We start from the raw sequence: 19,652 nt of genomic DNA, 5'->3' as shown, positions 1-19,652 counted from the left end.
GACCCTGACAGCCACAAACCCCCGTCCCCAACGAGACCCTGCATGAACACTGACAGCCACGAAGCCCTGTCCCCAACGAGACCCCACATGAACGCTGACACCCACGAAGCTCCGTCCCCGGTGAGACCCCGTGTGAACCCTGGCAGCCATGAAGCCCGTCCCTGTGACCCCACCCCGTGCAGGCCACGTCCAAGGTCAGGCGTGGAACACGGGGTCCTGGCTCCCTCCTCCTTCCTCCTCACCTCCCAAGATAGGAAATGTTTTCCAGGATAAGTGGCATCTCGCTTATTAATACAGCAGGCCTGGGCATCAATCACGAGACCCGGGCGGCCCAGGCAACTGCAGCCTCCAGACCAGCTCTGAGCACATGCGCGGGGGAGGCCATGGCAGTCCGCCAGCTCCAGGACACCCCCCAGGTCTCATGGGCGGGGGACGCGTGTCCTTTCCACGGCTGCTGAACCAGTCAGGCGCGGCCTCAAAAGACCAGACGCAGGCCTGCAGCAGGCACCTCGGACGCCCCTAGCCAGGCTGGCCAGGGGGCAGTGGGGCAGGAACAGTGAGGGTGAAGCTGGCAATCACAGGTGAGCAGCCTGCAGGGCTGGAGGCTGGAGGGCAGAGAGGGCAGAGAACCCAGACGGTCATGGCGCCAGTGGAACCCAAGACAGCACCACACCCAACAGCCACAGAAGCATGGGCCTGCCCTTCGCTGGGGTGCCCTCCACACACGCCCCGGGGCCCAGCACAGAAAGGGCAGGGAGGCTCTGTCACCAACGGAGACAATCCCAGGGACAACCGCAGAGTGAGAGCCACTCGTGGGGCAGAGAATGTGGGACCGCTGGCACAGGGTGGAGCCCCAGAGTGGCCTCGTCAGGCAGCAGCCCGCACCCGCCGCAGGCCCGGCCAGCACGCGCCCTGCCACGCACGACGTCATCACAGACCACCGAGTGAGCAGGTGAGCACACAGACGCACCTGGAGCCCCACGTTTGCAAAGGTCCCCTCCCCTCTCCTTCCGGGTGCCGCTCAAGACCCTGTCCCTGCGTGGGCAGCGCCAGCCCCACAGAGACATGGCAGCAGACGAGGCCCAGCCTTATGGCTGCCGCCCATCCCACACCCAGCACCCCGGAGAGGCTGTTTCCATGCCCCGGCTCAAGCCCATCACGGACACCTGTGTCCACCCGCGCCAACAGCCCCAGGCCCCCAGTGGCCCTGGGATCCAAGGGCCGGGTGCTCAAGGTGAAGCCACCTCGGTCCACGCCAGGTCAGGCCCGGGACACGCCGGCCCCTTCCCTGCCAGAATCTCACCGTGTCCGCCCACACTTGCTTTTCTCCCACAAGGTAATAAGGCCCAGGGCACGGCCGAGTCACGCTGGCTCTCCCGTGAAAGTGCCGGGGCTGGGTTCGCCTGACTCTCCCGGCCCAGCAGCCACGCCTCGGCACGCTCAGCAGCGCCATGAGGACCGGGGCCATCGGGGGCCACGGCCACCCCATCAGGCTGGGAGCCACAGGCGTCGGCCCTGGGCGGATCTCAAGCTGGACCCTGTGGGCCCCCCGGGGCACGGGCCTGGGCTTGGCGCCACGCTCAGTGCCGCCTTGATGCCCACCCGCCCCAGGCCTGGCCGGCGGCTTTCTCCTCCATGAAAGGGGCCGAGTCGCAACCAAGGAGACAATGTGAGGAGATTTACGTACCCCCCTCCCCACCTACCAACACAGCGCTGGGATGGCCCAAGACCCAGAGCTTTCCAGACCATCTAAAAAGAGCCGCAGCGTGAGCTCCAGGACACATGTCAGACAGAAAGGCGTGTGTGTAAGCAAGGGGCGAGGGCGTGAACCTGTGCATGTGGACCGACTGGCCCACTCGTCTGCTGCTCCAGCCACAGGCGAATCGGAGCGGAAAGACCCCCTCAGGCCATAGGAAGGAAGCTGAGTGTCCGGTGGGGACATAAGGTAAGTGAGGCTCCAGGACACGCCATGCTGGTGGTGACGACCTTGAAACCATGAACTATGTTAATATTTCACATGGTTCTAAAAGCAAGCCTGAGATTTGAAAAATAATACTTACAAATCCAAGGAAAAGAGAAAAAAGGAAGTGAAAAGCGTGCCCAACTGACAGCACCAGCTTCCAAGCTGCAGACGCCTCAGGGCAAAGTGAGCCAGAATTAAACCTTCGATGCTTCTGCTGACCATACTGGTTGTTATTCGAAGGTCAGGTGTGTGCGTGTGTGTGCACCCCTGTGGTGAAATGAAACAAAGAATTCCTTCGCTTGTATCATGGACAGCTGAGATAGTCAGCATGTGGGAAAAGAGATAAAGACAAAATTAATCACATTACTTTAACAGGAAGGAAGGAAGGAAGGAAGCCACCCTGTAGCCCTGAATTGACATTGGAAGAATCAACATGAACGCATGAAATATTTTATCTTAAAAGCAGTCCTGGTTCTGTCTGCAGAAAAAGCCCAGCAACAAGGACAGAACAAAGCAGTGACTCCCCCCAGAACATGGTCTCTAAACAGAGCCTCCCACCAAGAGGAAGGAAACACGAGACAAGCCGGCCACCTCACAAAGTACCAGAAAGCAAGGAAAATGACAAAAACGACGCGGTCGCACCAGAGGACGCAGGAGCTTCACGAAGAGGAACAACGGCCACAGAGCGGCTGTTCGGGCGCCGGTCGGATAAAACCTGCAGTGGATGAAACACCTGCGTGGACTCAAGCCGGGGGCCTGGGGAGGGACGGTGAGCAGGGTGGACGCGGCTCCAGGAAACCAGAAGCGATGAGGGTCCGCAAGGGGCAGGGCTCAAGGCGTGCCGCTGACCCGGCCCGGGGTCTGGCCATCCACGCCCCCGCCCGTCACAGCCACAGACCTGCAGACCTGCTGGGTTCCATGCTCTGTATTCCCCACGGTCCATGGCCAGAGATCGTGTGCTGGGTTCCATGGCCTGTGGTTCTTCCTAAGCTGCGCTGAGACCTGAATGTGCTCTTTCCTGAGTGGACAGATCTGCGCCTGGGCACTGTGGGGCCCGTCCTCCCTCGTGGGCTTTGTCCACAAGTCCCTGTGGCCTCTGGATGGCTGCAGGCAAGGAGGGAGCCCAAGGCAGGCGCCCCGGGGCAGGGACAGGATACCCCAGCCCCTCCCAGGCCCCGAGGCTCTCCTCTCCCCACCCCAAGCGCGGCCACACCAGAGTCACCCCACTCAAAGCCCCACCATTTCCACCCACGCCCTGGCCAGGCTCCAAGGCCATCAGCACACAGCATGCAGAGCGGCCAGCTTCTGGCCTCTGCCTCCCGTTTCAAAGGCTTCCTCCTCCCTGACGTTCTCACTCCCACCACAGAGTCACAGTCCACAGAGGGGACAGTCCACAGAGGTGACGGTCCACAGAGGCCACGGTCCACAGACCACTGAGGCCACAGTCCACAGAGACGACAGTCACAGAGGCCACAGTCCACAGACCACAGAGGCCACGGTCCACAGACCACTGAGGCCACAGTCACGGAGGGGACAGCCCACAGAGGCCACAGTCCACAGATCACAGAGGCCACGGTCCACAGATCACAGAGGCCGCTGTCCACAGACCACTGAGGCCACAGTCCACAGAGATGACAGTCACAGAGGCCACAGTCCACAGACCACTGAGGCCACAGTCCACAGAGACAACAGTCACAGAGGCCACAGTCCACAGATCACAGAGGCCACGGTCCACAGACCACTGAGGCCACGGTCCACAGACCACTGAGGCCACAGTCACGGAGGGGACAGCCCACAGAGGCGACAGTCACAGAGGCCACAGTCCACAGATCACAGAGGCCGCTGTCCACAGACCACTGAGGCCACAGTCCACAGAAGGGACAGTCACACAGGGCATGGTCCACAGACCACTGAGGCCACAGTCCACAGAGACGACAGTCACAGAGGCCACAGTCCACAGATCACAGAGGCCACTGTCCACAGACCACTGAGACCACAGTCCACAGAGACGACAGTCACAGAGGCCACAGTCCACAGATCACAGAGGCCGCTGTCCACAGACCACTGAGGCCACAGTCCACAGAGATGACAGTCACAGAGGCCACAGTCCACAGACCACTGAGACCACAGTCCACAGAGACGACAGTCACAGAGGCCACAGTCCACAGATCACAGAGGCTGCTGTCAACAGACCACTGAGGCCACAGTCACGGAGGGGACAGCCCACAGAGGAGGTGGTGCACAGAGGCCACGGTCCACGGAGGTGCTTGGCCAGACGTGTGTGGACAAACCAGGGGCCCCAATACCCTCAGAGAACAGGGACCCAAGAGGGGCTGCCACACTGAGGACCCGACCCCGCTGCCCCCTGCCCCCTGACCCCGTGGGCTGCTCCCTGGGGCGCTGGGACCCCCCGGGATGCTGTCCTACGAACAGCTTCAGAGAAACAGCCTCTCCCCCACCCCGTGATGGCTGCAGGCACCCTGGGAGCAGGTGGACAGAGGACGAGCAGAAATGGAGGGCCCTCGGTCTTCCGGGCACAGCGAGGCAAGGTGGAAGGCGGACGGGCCTGGGGGCCAGGCAGAGGGTGCACCTCGTGGCTCTCTGACCAGCCAAGGGCCTGGCCAGCCAACCGCTGGGCCTCATCCCATCACCTGCAAACGGGGCAACAGACAGACCTGGAGGCGCCAGCAACGGACCCAGCAGGCGGCACAGCCCCGCCGGCCCTGAGCGCCACGTCCAGCCGCGGGCGGCAGCACGCTCACCAAGGCCCAGGCTCCTCCGGGGGGCTGGGGGTCTGCGGCTGGCCCCCCGACCCCACCTGCAGCAGGTTCTAAGCTGAGCCGACACCCGCCCTCGCCGACGCTGGAGCACAGTGACCCCAGGTGGCCGGCCCTGCCACGGGGACGCCCGTGTGGTGGTCAGCACCTCCCCAAAGGGGGCATCTCGGGGGCCACCCAGGGTGCCAGTGGTGATGCCGTGAAGACCCCCGGGGCCCCACCCAGCCCCTAAGCCCTGGGGGCCACCGCGAGAATGTCACTTAAATGGTGTCCCGCAGGATGGAAGCTCGAGGGCCGGCTTCTCTCCTCAGCAAGCTCCCTGGAGGCTCACCCCGCCCACCGTGTGTGTGAGCAGCTCGTCCCCTCTTCTGGCCGGCCGCTCTCCCACGGCCCGGCGCCCAAGCTTATTTATCCACTCGCCCGCTGAGGGATACCTGGGTTGTTTCCAGTTTCGGGCTTTTACAAAGAAAGCTGCTATGACAAGTTAATGTACAGGTTTTCACGTGAACATAATTTTCCATCTCTCTGGGATAAATGCCCAAGAGTGCAATTGCCGGTCACACGGCAGTTACGTGGTTAGTTTTCTAAGAACCTACTCATGTTTTCCAGGCTCTTATGGCTGCCATTCCCAGCAGCAACGGACGAGGGCCCAGCTCCTCCGAGTCCGCACCGGCGGGTTTCACTCTGACCGTCCCGATGGGCGTGGACCGACGGTCCCCTGGGGTTTGCTCTGCATTTCCCTGCTGCCCGAGGAGCTGGGCATCTCCCAGGGCTTGTTCTCTATCCCAGGGTCCTCTGTGGTCGAGCGTCTCTTCGACTCTCTGTCCAATTTCTAACTGGACTCCTTGGTTTTTGTGTTGTTGAATCGACAGAGGTCTTTACATGTTCTGGATACTAGTCCTCGTTTAGACGTGAATCGGCAGCTTGTCCTTCATCCCACGTGCCTCATGCTGGCCCCTCCAGAGGAAAAGGTCACTGGAGACAGTGTATCCGCTGACCCTGCATCGCAGGAAGCACCCAAGTGCATACAGGCCCCAAGCAGACACAGGATAAAAGCCTTGGGGCGGTTATCTCCAGAAAGCCCTGAGTTCCTTGGCGCGGCCCACTTTCATTTAAACTTCACTCCTACGCCCAGATAAAGAGCCCCTGTGTGCTTAGCCGCGAAGGAACTCTTCCCCTAAATAGTCCCAGAGGCACCAGCAGAGGTCGGAGAACACGGCTCACATAACAGAGACCATCTGGAGCTCTTGTCCTGCTCCTTGGGGGGCACACGCTGAGCTATGACCAATAGGCTGTCCCCCAGGGCTCAGGGCTGGCAAGCCCCGGCTTGAAGCCCAGAGTCCTCTGTGCCCCTCTGCCGCAGGGGTGTCCAGGGGCAGGACCCCTGGCCCCTCCTGGCTAGCCCCGCCCTGCCGCCTGCCTCCACTGCCCACCGGAGCCCCCGGGCCTCCACAGCCAGTCCACGCCACTGGGAACCCGGTCTTCTTCGTGAGAGCATGGAAAAGGATGAACACTGCAGGATCCGTTTGCCAAGAGAAGTGAGAGCTTGTCCACCAAGAACTGCAGGAGCCTGCCACGAAGGTGCAGATCCGGAGACACGCTCCTGTCCATCGCTGAGAAGCCTCAATGCCGACAAGATGCCAGTTCTGTGTCAAACCAATCTACAAATCCAACGCGGACTTTCAAAATAGAAAGTTATCTAAAATTCATATGGAAACGCAAAGGCCCTAAAATAGCCCAGACGATTCTGCAAAGGAAGAATGAAGTGAGAGGATTTACATGACCTGATTTCCAAACTCACTGTGGAGCCATGCCCGTCGAGAATGTGGGGCTGGTGTGATGACACGGCACACGGATCGTGGGACAGAACCCAGAGCCCAGAAATGAACCCTCACCCTGATGGCCAGTTGATTATCAACAAGGCGCCAAGACATGTCCATGAGGAAGTAACAGTCTCTTTGGCGAGTGGAGCTGGACACCCGGACATCCACATAACCAACCACGCAGCCTCAGACGCTGACCTCACGGCACACACGGTAACTCAGAGTGGGTCACAGGCCTCAACGGGAGGGCTAAAAAGACAAAACTTTTAGAAGAAAACGTAAGTCTTTGTTAATGTGCTTTAGGCAAAGTTCTTAGATTGAAAACAACAGAAGCTCGATTCTTGAAAGAAAAGACAGATAACTGGACTTTAAAAGACTCGTTGGGCTTCCCCGGTGGCTCAGGGGTAGACTCTGCCTGCCAACACAGGGGACACAGGTTCCAGCCCTGATCCAGGAAGATCCCACAAACATCGGAGCAACCAAGCCTGTGCTCTAGAGCCCGAGCAGCACCGGTGCTGAGCCCACAGGCCGCGACTACTGAAGCCCCTGCGCCCGACAGCTCATGCTCTGCAAAGGGAAGAATCACCGCAGTGAGAAGCCTGAACGACAGAAGCAGAGAAAGCCCCGCTCTCCACAGCTAGAGGGCCAGTGCAGCAGCCTGGCCCAGACACCCCGTCAGGAGTCTACCCAAGAAGGTGGACACGTGTTTGTACACAGACGCGTACACGCGTGTTCACAGGCCCGTGAGCCCCTGCCCAACCCAGCAGCCCTGGGCGCTGTCACCCAGCACAATTGGCCTCGGGTCCGCATGGGGCCGACCAGGGGGGCAGGCGGGGGATGGACCAGGGCGCGGAGATGCTCAACCGGACTGAGACGACGGCTCTGGAGTCCAAGAGAGCCCTGATCTGACAAGGAAGCTCTAAGTCCTGCTCCCGCCGCCAATCCAGGCTCCAATCCAGACTCCGGACTCAACTCCAGGTAGGCACCAGGCCATCTGCGAGCAGACACACATCTAGGGAAGGACAGAATGGGCCAGTGGAGCCCAGGTTCACACTGGACAGACAAGACTGGGGCCCAAGACCTGGCTGAAGGGACCCTTCATTACCACGAGCCCAGCTCACGGGAATGTGAAAGGAATAGTTCCAGTGCTTCCGGACAGATGAGGGGAGAAAATGAGCTTGTGGTGAAGGGCCGCCCCGGTCTCCTGACAGCTCCCCCCGGACACCCAGCAGGCAGGGCCAGTCAAGCTCATGAGGCCAGATCCCACCTGCCCACCAGCACCTGTGCCCTGGAGAACACACCAGCCCAGAGCCTGCAGCCGTCCCCCGCTCCGCACCCCCGCTCCGCCCCCCCCGCTCCGCTCCCCAGTCCATCAGCCCAGCTGGGCCACACCGACGTGCCCACTGTGCCCTCCAGCAGCCGTCCACCGTCCTCCCCGGCGGCCTACCTGACCAGCCACCCCAGCGGCCCCAACCCGGTCCCCTAACGATAAGGTCCTTCAATGCAGCCGCACACGCTGTCCTTAAACATGGGAAACACTTCAAATGTCTCCACAGGGAAGAATTTCTGGCCTACTCTAACGGCTGAAACTGCTGTGTCATTCTTTTAAGCACAGACCGTGAAATAAAAACCCGTAGCTTCAAGTGTGCCGTCTTGTCTGGGCGAAGGGACGCCCACTCCACTGTGAGAGCCGATTTCTAGGCGCATCTGGGACAAGACGGGCGTTTGAATCCAGAAAGCGTGAGATGGGCCTCCCCAGGGAGGGCGGCGCTGCCCCTCGTGGGCCCAGCAGAGGAGAGACGCAGGCCATGGGAGACCCGCGCTCCGCCCGAGCCGCCGTCCACCTTCCTGCCCTCGGACCCCTGCCTCCTGGCTCTCGAGCCTCGGACCGGCTCCCTGCACTCCACGGGTAGACAACGGCACACGGAGCTGCCCAGCCTCCACGACCCCAAGAGCCCCCAGCATAAGCGTCCTCGGACGCGTCTGTGTCCTCCTGGTTCCGTGTCTCTGGGGGAGCCTGGTGTTCCACGCAGACTGCACACCCGCCAGCTCTCTAAACAGGAGACAGACGTGAAAAGCCGTCTTGGCTGGAGCTGCACTGCTCCTCCTCTTGAATGGACATTTCTACTCTTTTCCCTGTGGCTTGCCTTAGTGTAAAAACATCTACGTTTAAAGATGTTTCATCGACCTCCCTGACATGCTATCCTGGGAGAAACACGTGACTCCAAGACTTTAAGTATTAGAATCCTCCTTCAAGATTGAGGGTTTTTTTTTTTTAATTATTGGTACGGAGCTGATTAAAAATAAATACATTAGATTATGATAAATATTACATTGAAAAGATAGAACTGTTTCCGAAATGCAGCATTTAAAATATCGGGACGATGCTGGTTCACAGCGCCTCATTACAAGCAACCTGCTTGTCCCGATGTTCGGCAGCCCAAGGCCCCGAGGCACAGTGGAGTCAGGGGAAACCCGGGTTGGGAGCTAGGCGTCCCCTGCCCCCGAATGACAGAGGCTGATCTTGAGGAGGAGAGGGAGACACTGGCCCCCCGGCAGGCCAGCCCCAGAGCTCGAAGCCAGAGACCAACACTGTGTCTGAGCAGTCCCAGGAGGCTCGCACAGGGGCCAGCGGGCCAGGACCATGGCCCTGACCGTACCTCTGGCCCGTGCACTTTCCAGGTCTGGGTTACACAGCCCGTCCTCCAAGAGCCCCCCACCGGCCACTGGGCCCTGCAGAGACCACTCCCACCCCACTCAGGCGCATCTCCCGAGCACCCTTCTCCCCTGCCGCCTGCTCACCACCCTAGGACAGCACCAGACACCTGATGGACGGATGGGTGCGTGGGAGTGAGCTCCTGCCTCGCGACCAAGGCTTTCCTGCCTTCAAGGGCTGGCAGAACATTCCTGAAGCTCCAGAGATTACGTCGCTGGCCGGCAAACAACAAGGCCAGGAGAAATCCAAGGTCACCGGGCCCAGCCGTGCTCCCCACCCCTGCTGCCGGAGGTCTTAGCCGCCTCCGGATGGCAGAGCAGCCCTGAGCATCACCACGTGTCTGGGCCAGGAGCTCAGGGGCCGGGGCTCACAGCCCACACAGGCCCTGCTACCTCCCTGGGCTCCTCCCCCAAGCGGCCCCCCTGGACTTGCATGTGGCCACATTGGGGGTCCCCAGTGGGGAGCGGGGAACAGCCCTGTGGGCCAGCCGGACCCTGGCCTGGCCAAGTAAGGACCACGTGCCGGCTGCTTCAAATCAACACGCACAGGGTCACCATGAGACCTGGACGGAATCGGGGTGGCAGGTACCAGAGGGTGGCGCGAATGAAGGTCTGGCGGACGCAGGGTCAACACCAGCCACATCCCCCTCGCAGGGACCCAAGACACCAAACCCTTTGCAGAGCCCTTGGCTCTGGGGGCCCCTCAGGGGTCCCGCAAACACTCCATAGGAGACCCCTCCAGAGCCCTTGCAGGAGGCACCCCCGCCACACTAAGGTCCCGGCATGGGGCTTGCGGCCCCACCCCCCACCACCTCGAGAGGCTGAGCTGGGGGCCCAGCCGATCCCCTGAGGGGCTCCCAGGGTCGCCCCTAGGCCTGCTCTGCGGCCACCGTGTGCAGCCCTGGCTGTGACGTGGGTCCCGCCCACGGGCCCGGCCGCGTGCCGTGTGCCGTCTGCGCTCAACCAGCCGCCTTTGGGTGGGGCCCCTTCACGGCACTCGAGGGCGAGGCTGGGAACAGCCGGCAGCCCCCATCCCCTGGACAAGCCGCGCTTTCCTCTTGCCCCACTGAGGATCTAGGCTACCTCGCCTGGCTGCATCTTGGGAGGGGACAGCTGGTTCACACGTGTCCTTCAGAAAAAGCAACAGTTGCTAAGAGTCGGGCAAACAAAGAGATGCTGTGACTCCGGGAACAGCTGTGGGGATGCGCACCGTGTCCACCAGCTGCTGGCCCCTGATTTTCACGCCGTCGGAAACGGAGGCTTTAACTCTTTGGCGCCCTGGGGTCTTCCTGCCCGGTAACGTCCTGGGTTCCTTGCAGCTTGACTGTGGACCCACGTCTGTGGACATGGCAAGGCCGAGCCGGCAGGGCCGGGGAGCGGGGGGCAGGGGGTGGGCCAGGCCCGGGGGACAGGAGCTGCCCTCCCCTCCAGGCGCAGGGCTCTGGGGGGCTGCTGTGGGGGTGGGCGGATGTGGCCTCAGAGGGCCTCATGCGCTCGGGGACCCTCGCCTCAGGGACGCGGACAGGGCCGTGTGGCCGCACCCACCTGACAAACGGGCAGGCAGTCTGCGCCTGCAGAGGCGGGACGGGCCCCGGGCAGCCGGCGACCCCACAGCCGGCTCAGGTGCTCCCTGTGCAGTGACAGGGCTCAGGAGTGGAGCCAGGGCCCCCGGGGTCCCTAAGTCCAGGGATCCCGTCGTCACTGTGGGGGCGCCGGGGCCAGCTCCCCAGCAGGCACACCCCGCAGGGCCCCTCCTTTCCAGACAGATGGTCCTACTTCCCACTTCTCTGGGCCTTGGGGACCCATGGCTTGCTGGCACTTCAAATCACATTAGGGGGCGACCGTCAGGGGACATCAACAGTGGCCTGGCAGGTGTGCGCAGACCCGTCGGCCGCATCCTGGAGACCTCTCGCCATCGGACTCCAGCAGCTGTCACGACGGCGCCGGGCAAGGGAGACCACGGACGAGGCCAGCAGAAGGCTCAGGGGCCGGCAGTGCGGTCACGGCAGGAAGCAGGTCAGCCCGGTGGTCTCACTGCACCCACGGCCCGAATCACCCCGCCAGGCCGTGGGGGGCCATGGGGGGGTGGGGGGTTGTGGGGGCCATGGGGTTGTGGGGCGTGGGGAGCCATGGGGGGCGTGGGGGCATGGGGGGGCGTGGGGTCGTGGGGGGCCGTGGGCAGCCTGCTTGCCGTCCCCAGGGCCCATATCACTGCCGGCGCGGCCCTTAAAAGATGCGCCCACGAGGCCTGCCACCTGCCGTCTGGCTCGGAGCACCTAGGGACATGGGCGCCAGAGCCCTGGGCCCAGCCCCCACAGAACACAGACCCACGCGCTGGGCCACGCAGCCCGGATGTGCTGCCTGGAGGCGTCCTCGGCCCAGAGCCTGGCCTCGCATGTTAAAGCCGTCAAGCAGCTTCTCAGACGAGGTCCTGCCTCCTCCGAGACGCTAGCGTTGTTTTCCAGTTTTGTCTTTTAAGGTCGCCTGACTGGGAGGCAGTGCAAAGCCCGAGCTGGAGCCAGGCTGGGGGGCGGGGGGCAGAGAAGCAGAGCCCGCCCGGAGCTGCACCGCCTCGCAGCGTGGCCGCGCGTGTTTTTCCCATCACCCGGGGCCGGGCCAGTGTACAGACAAACAAGCTGCAGAGGTGCGCGGGTGGGCGGGGACAGACGGCCGCGTGGCGGGGCACAGGCGGGGGCCGCCGTGATGAGAGCTGCAGAGAGCACACCCTGCCGCCAGCGCAGCCGCCCGCGGTCAGAGGCTCATCTGCCCGTCTGGGGGCTCCAGGGATGAGGAGGCCCCCACCCAGGGCCCAATGCACAGAGGCCGCAGCCAGACCCCTGCCCCCAGCACAAGCACACGGGGCTCCCTGGTTCTTTCTGGTGCTCCCAAGACCTAGCAGGGCGCGGCCAGCTCCCTGCACCCCCAGGGCCCCAGGACAGCAGGCCCCCCCGATCACAGGGCAGCGCCTGGGCCAACACCTTCCTCTCATCACAGGTGCGTGACCCTGTGACCCGTCAACCAGGAGAGGGTGGGACGCGGGCTGCGGAGCCCCCGAGGCGTGCGCCGGGACCCAGCTCTGGCGGGTGCTGTGGTTTGACCAAGAGACACCCTCCTTCTCTTAGACCAAAGCCTGCACACAGCCTCCCCTGCTCTCCCCGCGGGTGGACCTCCACACAAGCTGGAATCGCCGGTGGGAGCCACGACGCCCAGCCCACGACCATGGGGTGGCCTGTGTCACCTCTGAGGTCAGCGGGAGGGCTGCGGAGCAGCAGCATCCCCCCAGGATCTGCCTTCAGGGATGTGCCAGTGGCTCTCCCCCCAGGGAAGAAGAGGGAGCAGCAGGCCGCCTGCTCATCAGGGCTCGCCAGACGCTCCACGAACTTCAGGGTACAGGTGGCATGTGCCAGGCCACAGGCAAGCAGAGACGGAGCCGTGAAGCCCCACGTCCACCAAGCTGGGAAGAGCAAAGACGCTGGGGCACTGCACGAGGAGCCATCACAGGGAAGGTCAGGAAATGGACCTTTCCCACCCACGCCCCCTGGACCCGCTTCCTGAGCTGTCGACTCATCTCCTTGAGGCCGTGGCCAGAAACGGGGGCCCATGCGGGCTCCGATCTGGAAAGTGAGTTTTCCTCTGAGCAAAACAAAAGATCTGAAGCAGACACACCCTGTGGAAAGCTTTCTTTCCAAGCCAGCCTCGCAAAGAGGAATTTTAATCCAACCATCTGCTTCCTCCACTTCTTGTCCACCTGGCTCTCAGACACAGAAAAGTCAGAGGCAGAGGGAGACTCGCGGCTCTGGAAATTTAGGGTCAAGGGCAAAGGACCCCCCCCACCCAGATGCTTCCCAGACATACGCTGCCAGAAACCGCCGGGAGAAGGAGTCCCGCTCAACTGCCTCGGCCCTAAGCTTAAGGCTTTGCTGCACCAGCCGCTGCCTTGGGCTGGCAGGGCTGTGAAAGGGCAGGACCTGCAGAGAAGCCTTGCAATTCTGAGCCCAAACCCTTCTGTTCTGGGCAGAAGACCTGTTCCAGGCTGCAGACCTGCTCAGCAGCTTCCAGGGAAGCCGGTGAACTGAGCCCAGGTGTCAGCAGTTATCAGAGAAATGACGCCCTCCCATCTCAAACGTGGTATCAGGTCATCGCACCCGGGATGCTGGCACTGGGAAGGCTACTCAGCGGAGAGAGAGGGGGTTTGGGGTTGACTGTGAGGTCCACCCCGCATCCACCTTCCACGGGTCTGCTAGGAGCCGCAGAGCAGAGTGAGAGGGCAGCCCACGACTCCAGGCAGGACTGAGTGGGGCGGGCAGTCCCGGGAGGGGGGACTGGCCCCACGGGCGTCTGAAGACCGAGCCTCTCCAATGCCAACCTCCCACCCGCCCTGGGAAGCAGCCTCGTCCCCATGCTGGGGAACAGGAGGGACCAACCCCAAACTCAGGTCTCCTGGACACCCCCACCGCCTTCCTGGGCGACCAGCCAGCACAACGTACCACAAGCCTGAAAACCCAGCCTGGCACCTGGCCAGTGCCGCCACACTCGTCTGGGAGCTGACCCTGCAGAAGACCACTCCTCAGGCTCCACCCCTGACGCAGGAGCGATGGCCCAGCGACCTCGGTCTCCACCGAGGCCCTTAACTCGGAGAGAAGTCCCAGCGACCTTGGTGCGGGCAGTGGCAGACACACCAGCCCACCCCTCAGTGGAGCAGCAGGCCCACAGCCAGACGGCTCACAGGGGAGCCCCGGCCCGCGCCACAGAGCATCCGTGTGTCCCGTCCGGCTCCACACAACGCGCACACGGGCAGTGGCCTGCAGGGACCACCCCAGGCTGCAGCAGGCAGTCACTGTGGGGAGGGGTTGCAAAGAGGCCTTCTTAGGATTTCCCTGGTGCCACGGTGGATAAGCATCCGCCTGCCGATGCAGGGGACAGGGGTTCAGTCCCTGGTCTGGGAAGAGTCCACGTTCCACGGACAACTGACCCATGGACATAGACCCCAAGCTCCGCACCAGGGAGAGCCACAGCAGTGAGAAGCCCAGACGCTCCACCCCGAGGACCCCCGCTCTGCGCAACTACAGGAAAACCTGTGCACAGCACGAAGACCCAGTGCAACCAAAGATGAACAAATAAAATCAGTTTTTCAAAAGCTGTCATTATTAAAAAAACAAAGAGGTCTTCTGCATGTCCTAAAAAATGCAGGAGCCAGGGAAGGAAAGCAGCCACGTGACACGGCCCCCGGAGCACGCCTAGCAGAAGCTGTGCGGGCAGATGCTGCTCTCCTCGTGGGTGTGAGGCTCTGCCGGGGCGTCCTTCCACTCTGCACAGGGTCAGCTGTGTGCACGGAGTCAACCCTGAAGGATTGCGCCCAATACCCCAGGGACCCTCTCACCCGGGTGGCAGGGTGAAAAACGTCCCAGCTTTCCCTACTATTTACGTCTTCCCTGGTGGCTCAGAGGTTAAAGCATCTGCCCCCAGTGCGGGAGACCTGGGTTCGATCCCTGGGTCGGGAAGATTCCCTGGAGAATGAAATGGTAACCCACTCCAGTATTCTTGCCTGGAGAATCCCATGGACGGAGAAACCTGGTAAGCTACAGTCCACCGGGTCGCAAAGAGTCAGACACAACTGAGCAACTTCACTTACTTACTTACTTACTCACTCACTTACTTACTTACTCACTCACTTACTCACTTACTCACTCGCTTACCTGGTCTCAATTCTCAAGCAAAGCACCCCAGCGCCGTCAGGACTCGTGGACCACACCCACCCCCTGGGGTCACCTGTACCCCCACACCCACCCCCTGGGGTCACCCGCACCCCACACCCACCCCCTGGGTCACCCGCACCCCCACACCCACCCCCTGGAGTCACCTGTACCCCACACCGACCCCCTGGGGTCACCCACACCCCCACACCCACCCCCTGGGGTCACCTGTACCCCCACACCCACCCCCTGGGTCATCCGCACCCCCACACCCACCCCCTGGGTCACCCACACCCCCACACCCACCCCCCGGGGTCACCCACACCCCCACACCCACCTCCTGGGGTCACCTGTACCCCCACACCCACCCCCTGGGTCACCCACACCCCCACACCCACCCCCTGGGGTCACCTGTACCCCCACACCCAACCCCTGGGTCACCCGCACCCCCACACCCACCACCTGGGGTCACCCACAGCCCCACACCCACCACCTGGGGTCACCCGCACCCCACACCCACCCCCTGGGGTCACCTGTACCCCCACACCCACCCCCTGGGGTCACCTGTACCCCAATATCCACCCCCTGGGTCACCCACACCCCCACACCCACCCCCTGGGTCACCCGCAGCCCCACACCCACCACCTGGGGTCACCCGCACCCCACACCCACCCCCTGGGTCACCCACACCCCCACACCCACTCCCTGGGTCACCTGTACCCCACACCCACCCCCTGGGTCACCCGCACCCTCGCCCCACGTCCGCCCCCTGGGGTCACCCGCACCCTTGCCCCACGTCCGTCCCCGAGGCCCTTCCCGCCAGTGCTGCCCCTCTCCCAGCTCAGTCACACCCTCTCAGGACCCCGTGCCGCATGCACAGACGTGCTTCCGCCCGCGGCCCCAGGAGGCAGTGTGTTTGGCCTCCGCAAGCAGACGAGGTGTCTTTCTGTGACAAGGCTGGCCTGCAGCCACTTCCGATCCTGACCCAGATTTGGGAGGCAGCCCAGGTGCAAACGGCGCTTCGTTTCTGGAGGCCATCCCCACCCGTGAGCCTGTGCTCCCAAAACTGGCGTCCCGCCAGCACCCCCAACTCCTACCTCCGCTCGTTGTCGTCCAGGTGAGAGAAGAGCACGTTCTTGGAGATGGCCTTGGCCAGCGCCGTCATGGTCTTGTAGTCCTTGGGGATGACCTGCGGGGAGGCCAGGTGAAGTCAGACGGGCAGCATCCCAGGGCCGAGCCCAGGGCCTGAATCTGCCAGCCTCTGGGTACCCGCTAGACCCCGAGAAATGCTGCTGCCCAGCCTTCAAAATGTGTCTACCAGTGATGGTGGACAGAAAACTTGAAATGCTAGCTGAGTGTCACAACTTTTTGAAATTTAAAAAGTAAAGAAGAGACAAGGGGCTGAGAGCGACTCAAAGTTGGCCTAAGACTGTGAACTCAGGGTCTTGGTGGACAGGCGCTGGCAGCCGTCAGAGCCTCTAAAAGACACTACAGACCTCCAGGCCCCTGGATTATGATGCCTTTTTAAGTTTTCTTTATTTCTTTGGCTTTTTTTCAGGTAATAAGTACTTACTGAAATATTTGAAAACTGGGGGAACAAAAGATAACTTGATCCAAGACTGGCTCCACACTTCCAGGTGGTGATGGAGGGGCCGGGTGGGGGTCTGGACCCAGTTGGCCAAAATGTGAGTAAAAACCCATCCCCACGCCCTCCAGGACCAGCCCGCGGAGCTCACGATGTGTCCCGTTGATGACCAGCACCAGCATCTCCAACGCCAAGGTTCTTCCCTTAAAAGACACCAAGGGGAACTTCCCCGACGGTCCAATTGTTAAGAACCCGCCTCACAATGCAGGGGAAGTGGGTTTGACCCCTGGTCGGGGGATTAACATCCCACAAGCCAAGGAGCAGCTGAATCCTGATGTCACAGCTACTGAGTCCGTGCGTGGCAACTACAACCCAAAGCAGCTCAATAAAGAAACGTTGTCTTTAAAAAGGACACCGAGGGGAGGCTGACTGTGCCGCGACACGGCCCCGCCTCGTGCTCAGCTGCCCTTCAGTCTCTTCCAGGCTGGGGCAGGGGGGACGTCAGGACCCCCAGGTGGGCGCACTATGTCTCCTGAAACCATGGAACCTTTATAAAGAGACCCCTGGGGGGCAGGACGGAGCCTCTGGAAAAGCCGCCCCAGGCCCAACCACCGAAGGCACCTCGCCCCTCCTGTGACACCCGGGGTTGCCCCGCAGCACCCCCCACCACCTGGGACCCGGCCGGTCCCTTCCCAGGAACTGAACTCACACGTCTGTCCCCCCTCCTCAGACCCCACCTGGGCCACACCAGGCCTCACCACCTCTCAGCCCCTCTGGTTGGGGACAGTTCCTTGGAGGAGGGCCGGCCAGTTACTCTGCAGAGCGTCCCTCCCTCTGGGTATGTCTGGGGAACTCCCCATTAGACAGGAGTCCTGGGCTTTAGGAGAAAGGCCACGAGAGTGAAGTGTCCTGGTGGGCTTCTCAACTGCACTTGCACGGGTTTCACGCCCTGATCATAGGGGAGGGCTGGGGGGTGGGGTGGTCTCGTGTGGACAGGGGTTCAGTTTTGTGAGATGCAAACATCCTGGAGATGGTGGTGACTGTGGCATGATGGTGGCTGAAGTGCTGCGGCCACTCTGTCCCCAGATTCCTATGTCGAAGCCCAAGGACCACGGCCTAGGGACGGTCCCTGGGTTACGGGGTTCGGTGATGGGGCTTTGGGAGAGGTCGTGGGGGCAGGGCCCCCAGGATGTGATCAGTGCCCTTGTAAGTCGAGACCCCGAGAGCTCACTCCACACACTCCCCGCCAACACGTGAGAACACGTGCGAAGGTGACGACTGTCTGGGGACACGGGAAGAGGGTCCTCACCAGGGTGGCCTGCCGGCACCTTGGTCTGGGACCCTGAGCCCCCAAGTTGTGACAGTACATGTCTGCTGTGTAAGCCCCCAGTCTCTTGTTATAGCGGCCAAAACAGACACAGGCAGTACACCTTATGTTACTCATATTTTCCTATAATTTTAAAAAAAATTTTAATGGCCATAAACTATTTTAAAAAATTTTTTAAAGCAAAGCTGGCTGTAGAAATGCATAAGATGGACTGACAGGTCCGAGGGGGCCTTGGGTGTCACGTGGCCACCAGCACTGGCTCACCAGGCAGGCCCCTGACAAGGCAAAGGGGAGCCCTGCTCCGCTGGTGAGGAAGGGGGGTTGATGGCCAGGGGGGGCGGGCTCCCTCCAGAAGGCTCCGAGGTCGGGGTCTAGCCTCCAGGATGAAGCCAGGAAGCCAGGAAACCGTGGCCACAGACCCGGGGTTCCTCCCCCTACACCCCACAACCTGGGTGACCCACCCTGTCCCCAGCCTATTGGCGTCAAGAACCGCGGGCGGCAGGGGCCCCATGGGAGCTCAGGTAAGTGCAGCGCCAGGCTCAGGCCAGCCTGGACCACAAGGACCCCCCCGGAAGCAGGGAGGTCAGCGGAGTATCGGGCGTGGGCAGGGTGCGGGCGGGGGCAGGGCGCGGCGTGGGCTGGGGCGGGGCGTGGGCCGGGGAGCGGGCGGGGGTGGGGCGGGGGCGCGGCGTGGGTGGGGTGGGGCGGGGCGTGGGCGGGGGTGGGGCGGTGGTGTGGGCGGGGCGGGGCGTGGGCGGGGCTCGGCGTGCGCAGGGGTGTGGGCGGGGGCGGGCGGGGGCGGGCGGGGGCGGGGCGCGGCGTGGGCTGGGGCGGGGCGCGGGCCGGGGGTGGGGCGGGGCGCGGCGTGGAGGGGGTGGGGGGAGGTGGGCGTGGGTGCAGCGTGGGCGGGGGTGGGGCGGGGAGCGGCGGGGGTGGGGCGGGGGCTGGGTGCGGGCGGGGCGCGGCCTGGGCCAGGGTGTGGGCGGGGCGGAGCAGGGTGCGGGCCGGGCCGGGCCCACCTTCCGCACGTAGGACACCGCATCCTCCTCCGTGTACACCTCTGCGCTCACACCCCCGCGCCGGTGCCGGGCCTTCACCACGGGATTGGGCGGCAACGGAGACACATCCTCATCCTGCAAGTCCGACTGCGAGGCAGACTTCTGCTGAGCCAGGATCTGTCTGTTTTCTTCCTGGGGGGCAGGGGGGCAACGGGGAGGGGTGAGAGGAGAGGCCGTCCTGGCAGAACCCCAGAGTCGTCCAGGAGGCCATGGGGTCCCGGGAAGGCAGGGGACCCAGCACACCCTGGCCGGGCTCCTGTCCCGGACCCCGCCCCGGCCCGGACTCCCAGCCCACAGCTCTGGCAGCCATAGCACCCTGGCTCCGGGAGGCTGTCTGCTCATTCACACTTTGAGCAACGTGTCCTGGAACCAAATTCGAGTCAACCCAAGCCCCCAGCAAGCACGTGGGGCGCCCCCAGGCCCCAGGCTTCACCTTGAGGGCAGCAGTGCCCGCGCTCTGCTCCCTGAGGCGCAGGAGATGGGAGTTGGGTGCATAACAGGGAGACAGACCCAAAAGCCACTGCTTTTTAAAAACTAGGTTTACACACAGAGGGCCCCAAATCCAAAACGTGCAAAGGGACGTGGAGGTCTCCCGTGGCCGACCCCGCAGCCTCTCAGCCCCAGAGCAACCTGGTGACCAGTGAGTCCCCAGATGGAGATGGGGCTTCCCAGCACATGGCCCAGGGCAGTCACAGCAGCACAGGCTGAGCA

The 19,652-nt window shown here is 62.7% G+C and overlaps 1 protein-coding gene across 2 annotated transcripts in view; it reads right to left on the bottom strand.

Moving 5' to 3' along the window:
* The window catches only part of PRKAR1B (protein kinase cAMP-dependent type I regulatory subunit beta), a 74,055-nt gene that overhangs the window by 40,870 nt on the left and 13,533 nt on the right, over positions 1-19,652 (bottom strand). For both annotated transcript variants that reach the window (XM_070780370.1, XM_070780371.1), the window contains exons 3-4: positions 18,903-19,073; positions 16,069-16,160 (exon numbers count right to left, since the gene is read on the bottom strand). In XM_070780370.1, the coding sequence (XP_070636471.1) occupies positions 16,069-16,160; positions 18,903-19,073 (263 nt within the window). The remainder of the gene's footprint in view (positions 1-16,068; positions 16,161-18,902; positions 19,074-19,652) is intronic.

The sequence above is a fragment of the Bos indicus genome, chromosome 25 (assembly GCF_029378745.1).
Source record: "Bos indicus isolate NIAB-ARS_2022 breed Sahiwal x Tharparkar chromosome 25, NIAB-ARS_B.indTharparkar_mat_pri_1.0, whole genome shotgun sequence".
Lineage (NCBI taxonomy): Eukaryota > Metazoa > Chordata > Mammalia > Artiodactyla > Bovidae > Bos > Bos indicus.
Note: the sequence above shows the minus strand (reverse complement) of the source record. Positions and strands in the feature narration are given on the sequence as shown.